Here is a 13369-nt window from a genome sequence, read left to right as displayed (position 1 = left end):
CAATTTAATTTTGAATGGACTCTAAAAACATTTCAGGTTAATTCAACATCCTCAATATTCTGATTCAGGTCAAACTGGCCCAAACAAAATATTTCATTTTGGTTTTCCTGACAATTCGAACAAGTGTTACAAAATCAAAATTTTCTCCCAGACAGGAGAGAGAGACAAGGATTAAAGCAAGCACATGTCAAGGTTTTTACAGAATGGTGATTCTGATCCTAAAATGAATGCAGACTTAGTTCAGAGAAATAAGGCCTCTGTTCTCATTGTATTTCAGAGAGAGGCTGGTATTTAAATATCTTTCAGCTGCTTGTTGAAATAATTTCCTACCCATAACAAAATAATGGCACCAGAATGTTAACATTTTTGTGCTGCAAAATTTTTTTTTTGTTTGAATATTCTCGAGGTATTTCCTCACTCCCATCCATCATGACACTGACGGGCTCATTTTTTTTCTAGTTTTTGCAGAACTGATCTTTTAAGTTTTGTGAAGTTGATCTTGGCTCAGGGCACACACCCCACATCTGTTTTTCTAGGCCTTGCCATTTGAATCACAAAAATTGCATTTGAACTTCATTCCCCCAACTGCTACTGTCAGGTTAAAAAGAAACCCAAACACAATCACATATTTGGTGCCTGCAAATGCACATGACCCATTACCTCTGGGTGCTGAATGCTGAAAAGCCGCTGTGAAGTTAAAAAACTTCTAGGAAGAATTTCTTCTGTTTGTTCATATTCTCTAGGACAGCATGGTGCAAACTGATGAGGCAATTTAAATGCAATTATTGTCTGAGTAAATCCCGGAACATTCCAAAGTTTCCTAACTGTGAGACCTCCTTTAGATCCAGGACTCTATTCAAGGCAGCACTTGCCTCACATTCTGAAAGTTAGGCACCTACTTTAACTACCTGTCTGAATCAGGGCCTTAAGAGGCGCATAATTAAGGCTATGGTTTTGGCACAGACATTTTTAGTGCATTTCATGGCAGAGGTGTGAGGAAAAAATAAGTCACAGAAAGGTCACCAAATAATGTATTTTTTTGCTACATAAACATATGCAAGAGTATAGTGGGGGTTGTGGTGTGGTGCTCTACTCACCCCTGGATGGTGCCTCCTCCTGGCCAATCTGGGGATTAGCTCTGCCAGGCTGATACCCCTTCCAGTGGTTACATTCAGCCACTCTCTTGGCCTGCGGCCCCTTTCTCACTCCAGGAACCGCAGCCTCCCCTTTGTGACTTGGCCCTCCACCCAGGTCACATCGTGGTTTCCCGTTCAGGTATGTGCATGTCTGGGGGGAGGGAGGGGGGGTTGTGTCTCAAAGTTCCTGCTCACCAATAGTCTCAGGCAGTCCTCCCATTCACTGCCCCAAGTGCCACTCCTTCAGTGGCTGGCAGGGAAACCTGGGCCCATCCTGTACTCTGGGTTCTGGCTCAGAGGCCCTCTAAACAGCAGCCAAGGCACCTTGCAGCCTTTCCTTGAGACTCTTACTTACCTCCTGGCCCTCCCCACTCCTCTGGGTTTGCAAACCTCATAGCTCCCTCCTCCCAGGAGTGAGCTACTTGTCTCTATAGCCCCCCCCAAAACGCACCTCCCTTCTCCCAAGGAGTGACTGCAGCCTACCTCCCTGCAGCCTCCTCTGCTTCCAATTTCCTGTCCTTATACAAGCCCTGCCTGTCCCCGCACAGGTGAGCTTCCCCTAATTAGGGATTTCCTCCCAGGCTTAAACGTCCCAGATTGCAGCCAAATGGGCTGATTGGGCCCACTTGGCCCAATTTAGCTCTTGCTGGGCGAGTACCCCCCCCCCCCATCACAGGGGTGCTGAAAGCTGAGGCCTGGGGGAAAAAGGGCTCGCAGAGCAAGCCCACCCCTCATTCACCCTCCAGCAGTAGGTCCCATCCCACAGGACTGGGTCAGCCTCCCTGCTTTGGGCATTGCAACAAAGGATCACAGGCACAGCACCATTTGGTCTGGCTCATCCACCCCTCTGTCTCCATCTACAGAGGGGCAGATGGGCCAACCTTGAGTGGAGTTGATTAATAAATGGGCCTCTCGTTTCCCCCACATCAAGCTGAATAATTTCGTCTGCACAGATTGTGCCTAAGGTTGAATGAAAAGTATTTGCACGTTGAATGCATAGAGAATGGGTGCGACAGACAACATGCCAGTAGCAAATCACCATGGCATTCCCAGAAGCGATGGGGTCAGAGTTCAGGTGCAGCCCTGACAAGCCACCATATGCTTAGATGCTTTTGCCAAAACTTATCCAAACTTCTTGAATCTGCAGAATTTGACTAGAATTTTAGGAATATTATATATATATTTTGTCTTCTGTTTCTGAACAAATTGGAAATACAACTGCCAGCATTGTATTTCCTGAGGTATTTTGGCACTTCCAATTCTGCTAGACAGAACCCAGAAGTACAGAGAGAATGAAAATTAGAGATGGGTCCAATTGAAAACACTGGATCTGCACTTCATTGAACTAAAGACCTGGGGATATTTGTAGCTGGATCCAGACTTCATAGCTCACCTCCATGTCCAGTGTAAATGAAAAAAAACAAAAACAAAAAACCAAAAAAAACACAAAGTAACCAACAATTTTAGAACCTTCAAATAGGTTCGGTTCTCGCGCTAGACAATGATCTGGGAGAAAGAGGCTTCCTGAATGTTTCTGAATTGGCTCTTCCATCTGTAATCATGCTACAAATTGTCATAGCATCTTTTTAGTTCCTCAGAACTTCTCAAGGAAAAAACTGTCTTGGCTAGCACTTCTCAGGTTTGCTCAGTTGGGATGGTGAGAAGGTATAGAAACAAACCAATAGCTTGGAGCTGAGCACACTGAGCTTTCAATACTGACCTAGAATGAATTAAAAATTAAGCAGAAAGTATTTAAAAATCTAATTTGCTTGTTGGTAGTTATGTTTATTATTTGAATTTTATGCAGCTTGGACAATGAAACAGACCAGCTCTGTTTCAGGCCTGTAACTAGTCAGCATCGCCATCTAATTGCATAGATTTTACGACGAGAAGGGACCACTATGATCAGCTAGTCTGTCCTCCTGCATAACATAGATCCTGGAATTTCACCCAGTAATTCCTGCATCAAGCTGGTAACTTCTGCCAGAATAGAGCACCTGTTCTAAAGAAAAACAATCTTGATCTAAAAGAGTTCAGGTGATGGAAAATCCACCACATCCTTTGTTAAGTTGTTCCAATGGTTAATTACCCTGCACCACATTTCAAGTTGGAGCTTGTCTAGCTTCAGCTTCCAGCCATGGAACGATAGGTCTTTGTAGGTTAAAGGCCTCTCTAGTTCTCATGCACTTGTATGCTCTTGTAAGCGTTTGGGTTTCCACCACTACAAGGGATATCATTTACATTAAAAAACCCTTTTCATTGACACACAAGTAAGAGTCACAAAAATATTTCCCTTCTTACCAGATTTTGTAAAAACCTCCTGTTTGTAATGCAAAATCCAAATGGAGGGGCTTAATTTTAGTTGCTTGAGTTTATTTAAACCCAGATATTATAGGCTCTTAGGTTGCTGGTGGCCCAGCCCGGAATTCAACAGCAAAGATTAGGGGTGGGATTTTCCAAAAGCTATAGCTTACATTCCCATAGGAGTTTCCATCAGTGACCAGGAATAGTCTCCAATAATCATCATTTGCATAAGGGCAAACGACTAACATTTTGAAAAAAGAATAAAGCATTTAAGTTTTTAATTTGTAATACAGCATAACCATTCACTGGTTACAATTAACAGAAATTAAATCAGGCTGGGGAATAAATACTGTTTGTAATGCTCCAGTGTTCTGTTTCAGAACATGTTCTGTTCTGTTCCTGATTTCAGGAGGCAGCTGAAAATTCAGAAGTGTTTTAACATCAGTAAGTTCTTAAGGACAATATAAGAACCCTGGTTTATTCCACAGGCAATTCCTTTAAGGGGAAGAGTTTTAGTATATTAAGGGTGAATTTATCAAAGTTAATCATACTTTGCAGGTATATAGTGTTAGCATTTGATATTTTTCAAAGCTCTGCACACACCTTAACTCATTAACCATCACTCAGGCACAGCTCCCAGTGAACCAGGCTCTGATTCAGCAAGATATATTGGTCTGGTTTCAATGTTCAAGAAGCCCAGGGCACCCCTGAAATAATGGATTCAAGGCTTTCAGTGGTATTGCCTAGAACCCAGATAGACGGTTGGCTGAGTAAGTGCCCAAGCACCCAATCCTGCTCCCACTTTCAATGGGGCTAACTTTTAAAATAAATAAGTAAGTAGATAAAGCGGATTTGGTGACAGTCATTTTATAAATTAGTATCTACTGCAAATTATTTCGGTTAAAAAAACCAGAGAAAATCAAAATGGTTTGATTCCAAGTGACTTTTCATTTCAAGTTTTCCTTTAATTTACAAAAAAATTCAAAACAAAATTTCTTTTTCTTTTTACTTTCTTACTTACTGAAAAAGTTTTGACAAATTGCATTTTTGGTTTGACCCGAAACAAAGATTTTTTGATTTTTCGGAATTTGCAATAAACCAAAAGGTTATCCTCTCAGCATTCCTCCCAATGAGAGTGATAGCCCCAGCTTGAGTGGGAGCAGGAGCTCAGGTCCTTATTTTGATGTGTTCCGGTTTGTTATGAAAGAGGAGACACTGCTCCAGGTACTGTTTTGTGTCAGTGTCTCCATTCAGTTTTTCTGTTCTGTTCCCCATTTTCATCTTAAATTACTTATGAGCTTGGGAATTGTTCACAAGCATTAGAGGGGCCAATTTATTAAAACAACATGCGTAAGAAATGTATGCCAATACTGCTGTATAATACCATTTCAATACTGTACTTCTCTAATATTCACCTGACTCCAAAAGGGGCAGGGTTAGGGGGGAACCGGCTGTCTTCAAATATGCAACACATGCTTATAAAAAGATATCCATAAATACAAATCTGGATTGTCTTCTTGGAGATGCCAGAATATATATATAATAGGTATACATTGGAAACCATACCTGCCACCTGGGAATAGGGTTAAGACTGCTAGCGAATTGCATTACAAGTACTTAACCCAATTAAGTTGCAGTGAGAAATTCCAGTGGGTACATGAATTAAGGCAACAATATATGGGTTGCTTTTATTAGGACCAAACTCTAGGTCAAGTGACTTTTGCTGAGAGACTCCAGAGAAGTGAAACGCAGATATAAAACAGTGATGAAAATATACCTAGGACAGAATGAAGCTGGAGCAAGTTCTGTCTTTGCTACTGACTCATTTAATCTCGTTGGCCTCTCTATCAGGGATACTGTGAACACAACCAAGACACCTTCCATATTGACAGAGCCTCAGATGAAAAGCCCTGTAGAAATGCAAAACACTACGCACCAGAGTTATTTCTGTGTGGGACTGTTTGAAGCTGGAGGAAAACATTGAGCAAGATGGCTAAGAGCAAACATGTCCCAATGTGCAGCTGTCTAAGTACTTATGTGGCTTTGGTGATAGATACACAGAGCAAATGTGTCCTGACTTCTATCCAGCCTATGTACTATATACCATAACAGCGTCTATCTGAGATCCCAGCTCCACCCCACTCCACTCCACCCCACTCCAAAAAAATTTCCTTGGGAATTTGGGAAAAACAGGTGCATCTTGCAGCACATAAAGGTGCCCAAACCCATGCTGTAGGCCACCAAGGTTGGAAGTGATATCTGAACTTTTAAGATGGCCATCTGACTTCAGAACAACAGGAAATTCCCATAAAAGTAACATCCAAACATTTGCATTTTCACCACAGAGTGGCCACTCTATCCATAAAGAAACCAAAGGAGAGATTGTGTCTGGCAGTAATGAAATACACTCATTAAAAAGATGTGGTGAATTTTGCACTTGTGAAAATGCTAAACTGACAGCCCTGGAGATTGAAGTCCTCTGTTCACTACAGAACAGGTGCAGCCTAAGCAGCAGTGTTGCAAACTATCCCCTGCTCCCATCCCAACTGTAACCTGAAGGCATCTCTAGGGTGTTAACAGGTGGCTCACTCTTCAAAGCATGATTATCCTTTTGCTTCCCCATAGAGCCTGCTAACAAAGGACCCCGTTCTGATAGGAGCAGCAATGGTCTTTCAGGATGTGAACAACCATCTGTCGGGAGCTAAGAGATCCACCAGCCAAATTCAATCGAGCCACCAAGCAGCTATTACACAGTAGTACTGTTTGCTCCCCCATGATCTGGCCTGGACTCAGTCCAGCAACTTTGAGTTCAGTAATCTGGCTTGCTATCCTGCAACCAAGGTAATATTCAGGCTGTAAACCAAACAACACTGAACTAACATGCAGGTGGCGGTTGGTCAAGAGAATTTAAACAAGATTATCCTACATTGGTAGGATCTGACCCGGATGCCTCGCTGTTCATGAGAGAGATTAGACTGTGCCTCTGCATTCACCTGCTACTGCCACTGGAACGGAAACAGCCAAACTGTTTCATAGGCGCTTTACTTCTAACAACTGACAGATTCTTCTTTAGCGCAAGCAGTAGAGAGGCCTGTGGTTTAGAGTTGGGGGAAGGCAGGGAATAGCTAGGTTCTATCCCTGCTGACATGCTGGAGATCAGAGTTGATGCATGTTGCAGCAAAGCGACAAGTGTAAAATCCTAAGCAGGCATGGATCAGTCGCACTATTACATCGTGGTGCTAGATTTTACAAAGGGCTGGAGAGAGCTTTCTTAGCAGAGTTGTCAGGATGTAGGTCAGAATTCATTACCCTTGTAACCAAAATGAAACTATTAATATGCCAATTTCCACCCATAAATAGATATAGCAGAGACTGAATTTATAAAAAGGTGAGTGACTTACCAGATGTTGTGTGTGATGACTTTGGTAGGAAGTCCGTAGATCATCAGCTAAACAGTGATTCTCCTGAGGAGGCAAAAACAAAAAGAGGTGAAAAGAAGAAAAACACTCCCCCAAGCCAGAAGACAATTACAAAGATGCATTGTTTTAAAATCAAAGAGGAAACAGAATATGTTGGAACATGTCAGGAATGAAGCAAAGACAGACTGTTGGGGTGTTCAAGCTAGAGCATGTCCATCTCTTTCCAAGGCGAGTTGAATGAAAAATAATTTATAAGGACTACAGAATTATTACTGATGTGTCAGGAGAAAATCTCAGCAGCATGTTGACAGACGTTTAACCATGGGGAAACCAGCTCCATTCCAGGTGGAGGTCACCAAGGACCAGGCTAATTTCCTGGGTGTTAGAAAGGAGGTGCTGGGAGACACCCCCAGGTCAGGACTCTAGGATGCAGCAAGACCTAGCCGGCTCGGTTTCCTTGCCTCACCAGGAACCTGCTGCCTTCCCCTGGCCTGTGCTGGTGATGGGCCATACTTCTCACTGCTTCCAATGCCCAGGTCTTTCCTTGGGCTGGAAGCCAGCTGAGGTGAAACGACACAGGAGTAGAGGTTCAGGGTGGAGGGGAACCAGCATGGAGCCCAGATTAGCTCCATCCTTGGATATGGGATGGGTGGACAAGAGAGAATGCAAGTCCCTTGTGCTCCTGTGGCGGGATGGGTTGCCCAGGTGATTGGCAGAGAACTCTGGAGGGAGTCTTGCTCTGGGGGATGGAAGAGGGCGGGAGCAGTATTTTAACAGAGTTGAAGACTGGAGGATGAAATACAGGACATACTCTTCTCCAGAGCTCTAAGGGTTAAGAACCATTGGGAACAAACCAAGGAAGGAGACAGTGTGCAGTAAATCAGAGGGTCTCCCAGGAAGCGAGCTCTGATGCTCCTCTCCCCTCTCCCCAGCCAGAGCCAAGGACCAGCAAAACCAAACAAACAAGTTTCTTAAACTTTTGCTTCAGCTTTGGCCTGTGTGGGCCTCCCTGCACCCTCCAAAGTAGCTTGCAGTTGCTGAGCTCCTTAAAACAAAAATTTGGCCTGGAGAGACAGTTACAGATCCCAGGACACAACACTCGGTATCGATGGAGTGGGGCAGTCGTATATTAGAAGTGGTTATCATCTGCTCGATTGTACACAAGTTAGGTGCAGGCTCTGGGGAAGTTGCCAACAAGGCCTTCAGAGGGGGCAACCTTGTTTTGCTTGAACTAGAGAAACGGATTATTTAGAGACTGCATACATCGCACAGGAAGACAACGCAGGCTAAAATGGAGGCACAGAGATGTTAGCTGAGTGTTTCAGACTGGGCCTGCACTGGTAGCTAGTTGACAGTCATGAGCTGTCAGAGCAAACCAGGCCTGTGGTACTTGAAGATTTTCCCCACCTGTTTGTATAGATAAAGCTGGAACCAACCCTCCCGCTCCAAGCTCCCCAGAAATCCTGGGACAGTTTTGATCTGGGGCTTAGCGGCTACAGCTTCTCTCTACTTTTTCCCCCAACCTTGTTTTGGTCACTCTGTAATCAGGAGCCACTATCAAATCTGCTACACCACAAAGGATTCCAGTACAGAGGCAGGGCTGATATGGGAGGCAGTCTAGTTTAATGGATACTGTACCAAAACCTGGGCTCTATTCCTGGCCCCGGCACTGACCTGCTGCATGAAGGGCAAGTCACTTCCTCTCTCCCTGCCTCTGTTTCCCTTCCCACTCTTTATCTGTCTCGTTTAACTGTAAATTCTTTGGGGCAGGGACCATCTCTCACTAATGTTTGTGCAGCACCTGGCCCAGCGGGGCCCTTAGTTAGGGCCCCTAGGAGCTAATGTAACATAAATCCTTTTTCACTGACTCTGATGTAAATTGTGAGTAGCTGGCATAAGATCAGAATCTAGCCCCGTAGCTGAATGCAGCTGTCTAACCGTGTATTTGCTAAGCTCATTAAAACACAGAACACAAACATCAGGCAACATCAGCCACATCCCCAGACGTCTCAGAATTCAGAAAGCTCTGCCATAGGAAAGCCTCCAAAGCCCCCCGAGTTTAGGTTACAAGGTAAGCTTAAAACACACAACATTCACTGTGTGTGACTCGAAGGGCTGAGAAAATTTAAGGCAGATTATTTAAAATAAAAAGTGGAGCAGAAACAGATTAAAACTACTGCACCATGACCATTAATGCAGCGATGGAAAATATCAATCACGCCATTGCCTCTGAAGCTAGCTGTGAGAGAAGAATGAGGAGATTTTATGTTCCAAGTACCAGGAAACCACAGGGCCCTGGTGCCTAGTTCTGAAAAGAACACTGTTTGAATCACAAGGAGGCAAGCAGAGCCAAGGGGGGGGGGGAGGAGGAGGGGGGCTTAAAAATAGCAGTTTTACGAGTTCAGAGATATTCAAGCATTTCAGAGAGTGGCTGAAGAAAGTAGCCCCAAAATTAGTTGACAGTAGTGTCACTGAATGTAGCACTATCAAGGGTTGACAGGCTGTTTTAGGGGATTGTAAAATCTATTGCTTCTAAGGCCTGGTCTACACTGGGATGTGTGTGCGTGAGCTAAGTCGGTCTAAGTTACACAACTTCAGCTACGAAAATAGCATAGCTGAGAGCGACAAACTTAGAGCTACTTACCGTGGTGTCTTCACTGTGGTAGATCAACTGCGGACGCTCCTCGGACAACTCCGCCTACGTTTCTCGCTCCGGTGGAGTACCGGAGTCGATGGGAGAGGGCTCGGCAGTCGATTTATCACGTCTTCACTAGATGCGATAAATCGACCCCCGCTGGATCGATCGCTCCGGAGGTAAGTGTAGACATGCCAACTCAAATACAGCCATTCATGAGATCTAGTCAGGGGCGGCTCCAGGCACCAGCACTCCAAGCGCGTGCGTGAGGCGCCAAGCCGCGGGGGAGCGGCAGTCAAGCCGCCTTCGACAGCATGCCTGCGGGAGGTCCGCCAGTCCTGTGCTTTCGGCGGCAATTCGATGGCGGGTACCAGCAGACCTCCGACAGGCGCACTGCCGAAAGCCACCTGACTAACGTGCTGGGGGCGGCAAAATACATAGAGCCGCCCCGGATCTAGTGGCTGCTCTGTGGCCTAAGATAAATAAATTTAGTGGCATCCATCCAGTTCCCACTTCCCAGTGTCCATGCGTTCAGAAACTGGAACAGATTGGAAACAAAGTCAGACACACCAGGGACTAAATGGATTATGAAGACTGAACTACCCATTGCCTTGAGTAAGGTCAAGGATGAGGCATAGGTGAAAGTCTAGATGCGTTTAGAAGTCAGCATTAGAGAATGCAAAGTGCTTGTTGCCCATCTCAACATGGCATTAAGATGCACAAGGGCATTTTTAAAATCCTGTGCACGGATTTAGATCCACTGGGCATGTTCAAAGAGGCTACGACACACCATGTATGAGGAGCAATGGAGCTGTGGGGTCCTGTGTGCTGGACATGTCAAATTAACATAGCAAGAGGAAGGAAATGAGTTTCTACATCCCGGAAAGTTTCCTAGCTGGTCAGACGTTTGTATCTGCAAAGCTATGCAGCAAGATCCTGCATGCTGCACCAGTGCTGGGACACAGTATGAAGGCCACGCTTCAATAGGAAAGTGGATTTCCTCACTAAGGCATTCACAGTAAAAAAAAGTATTTAATAAAGGGGGAAAAGCATGTGAAAGAAGAACTGCCTGGTTGATGGTAAAGATAAGGCTGCCTGTATCTACAGCATCAGGGAAACTGGTCAAGAATTACTGTTCTGTACTCAGAGTATCTTCTCAACTAGCTTCAAGCCCAAATGAGAATAATCCACATAATAGATGTAGCAGGTGCAGCTAAAGGCATAAAAACATTTCTCTACTAGAGATTAGTAAGGGTATATACAAGCACAGCTGGTTTAGCTAGAGGAAAAAAAACAGCCTCTGCAATAATGCCTTCTGTAATCCAGGGATTTCTGATTTTTAAAAAAAAGTCAGACCAGGTTTTTTAGAGAATAGCTTTGCTAATGGAGCATTAAGCAAATCATTGTAATTGTTACTAACATAAAATACGATTTGCTTAGGCAACCTGGTTGCCAGTTATGTTATGGCTCCCCTGGGAGCTAGGGCTGGTTGCCAGTGGTTCCCAGTTTGCACAGACACACGGAGAGCTAGCTATCATCGAGCTAGTGTGCTAAAAACTCTGGGGTAGCCATGGTAGCACGGGCAGCAGTGAGCAGCACAGGCTAGTCGCCCCGAATATGCATCCCCAGGGTCCACCATGGCTACATTACTCATTAGTACACTAGCTTGAGACAGCGAGGTCAAATGTGTCTGTGCGAGCTGGGAACCACACCCCTAGCTCCAAGTATAGACATAGGGTGACCAGACAGCAAATGTGAAAAATCGGGACAGGGGGTGAGGGGTAATAGGAGCCTATATAAGAAAAAGATCCAAAAATTGGGACTGTCCTGATAAAATCGGGACATCTGGTCACCCTATATAGATGTAGCCATTGTGAAGTCTGCCACTCAGCTCCAGTCATCTTGACCAAAGTTTCTTTTTAGCTAGAGGGACATCAGGAACATTGTACTTAGCTGGTTATTATGGAGAATCATTGTCCTCTGGGTTGCAGTATCACCTAGGTGCCCAATGTGCTAGGTGCTGCACAAACACAGAATTAAAAGCCTGTTGCTGCCTGGAAGAGTTTACCTCCGAGGTAATTTGCTTCATGTCAGGCTGTCAGCTTTTGGGGTGGGGACTGTCTTTTTCTTCTGTTTGTACAGCACCTAGCACAGGGGGGCCCTGGCCCATGACGGCCATTCCTAGGTGGTCTGACAATACAGATATTTAATACAGAATACGAATAGATTTTGGCTAGAGAGACCTGCACCAAAAGCCTCAAACCAAGACAAACTTGTGCACTCTGGGGAAGGCTGGATCCAGAAGGGAACGTGGTGACAGACCTTTATTTCTATAATGGACTTAGCCAGAAGCCCAGATCTACTCACCTCTGAGGGTGGGAGGGAGAGTTAGAATTGGATTTAGCTCCTAACTGTGCAGCTTGGACCCACCTGTTGTTAATTGGAGCAAATTGCTCTCCCGGGTTGTTTGCTGGGATGGGGAGAGCAAGGGGCAAAGTTTCTTTGCTGAAGCTGACAGAGCTTGGCCGCATGGCCAGTTTGTCCTTTAACCCACAAACACACCTGAGGGCCCAATCATTTCTATGTGCTTGAATTTTTGTTGAGCTATTTCGTGTTTAATTTAAGGAGGCCCCCCACACTGGAGTTCCATAAAAGTCCAGCTGTAAACACGGCACGTAATCATAGCTCAAGTGTTCACAAAAGTGAGCAAGCATCATCATCGTCCCTATTTGATAGATTGAGACTGAGGCAGAAACGGTCAGTGGCCAAGCCAGGACTGGAACCCATGTCTCCCAGTGCACTGCCCTGTCCATTGGATCAGCTGTACTGGGCTGAGAAAGACGTTACAGTGCAAGCCTGCCTGCAGTTGGCCCACTGTTGCCTTCCCTACACTTGGTGCATATTTGGCCTTGCCCATCTGAATTCAGCCCATCTGAACTTCGGGCTTTCCCTCCAACAAGGCAAGAGATTTTCAGTAGATATGACCACTGTTGCTGATTAAAACTATGTAAAAGTCCCAACAGCAGAAGAGCTCTTATTGCCAAATCTCCACTAGTGGAATTTAAAAAAATTATTTGTGCACTTATAGTAGAAAGGAGCTCATTTGTACGTGGCAGAATTGGCACCATGGCTTAGGGAGGTAATTTAAAGCAGAAGCAGGACTTTGTACAATGATCCCCTTTTAAAAAGTAAATGTAGCATCTGATTGGAAGAGTAGGTGGCTTTTCCTTAGAGAAGAATATAATTTGAGGGCGTTAAAGGAGTCAGAGTCAGGATGAAGTAACCTGACCAAGTACAGTAGGGTTATTATACTGGATATGCAAAAATGAAGTGATACATTCGTTAATTCATTGCAGAGAAGAAAGAATTGCAGTCAAGCTTCATTAGGTTAGTATTGGTGGAGTATTATACCATCAACACGAACCCACTAAGTAGTTTGTTTTCATCGGTGATTGCACCTATATTTGCTGGTTGCTTGCTATGTTCCCCTCATCAGGTAATAAATCTGCTACAGACAGGGCCCATCAGCTCATTAAATATGTTGATTTCATGCAAATTGCATGATATGACACTAGATTCTCCACCAAAGGGGCCTAGCAGGATTTCATGAGCTGTGGCACAAGAATACAGCTCTTTTCAGTGGATACCCTAGATGAGTGATTAACTTCCTGCAAGAAACATCTAAACGTGCAGCTAGGGATGGAGATCAGTGGGGACTTTCTGAATAGAAAGCATCTCCATACTGAAGAGCTAAGCTCAAGAAGAATCAAGCTGCTGCACCTGGGTAAATAAAGGTAGAGGCTATTTATTTTTAGCATTGTTATTACTAGGACTTGTTGGGAGGAGGGAATTTAAGCCATGAACTCAGACTTTTA

General features: G+C 44.6%; 1 protein-coding gene across 2 annotated transcripts in view; it reads right to left on the bottom strand.

Moving 5' to 3' along the window:
- Nucleotides 1–13369, bottom strand: part of CCDC92 (coiled-coil domain containing 92) — a 225939-nt gene that overhangs the window by 79944 nt on the left and 132626 nt on the right. For both annotated transcript variants that reach the window (XM_054006064.1, XM_054006065.1), the window contains one exon: nt 6842–6904. In XM_054006064.1, the coding sequence (XP_053862039.1) occupies nt 6842–6885 (44 nt within the window). In that variant the 5' untranslated portion in view covers nt 6886–6904. The remainder of the gene's footprint in view (nt 1–6841; nt 6905–13369) is intronic.

The sequence above is a fragment of the Malaclemys terrapin genome, chromosome 16 (assembly GCF_027887155.1).
Source record: "Malaclemys terrapin pileata isolate rMalTer1 chromosome 16, rMalTer1.hap1, whole genome shotgun sequence".
Lineage (NCBI taxonomy): Eukaryota > Metazoa > Chordata > Testudines > Emydidae > Malaclemys > Malaclemys terrapin.
Note: the sequence above shows the minus strand (reverse complement) of the source record. Positions and strands in the feature narration are given on the sequence as shown.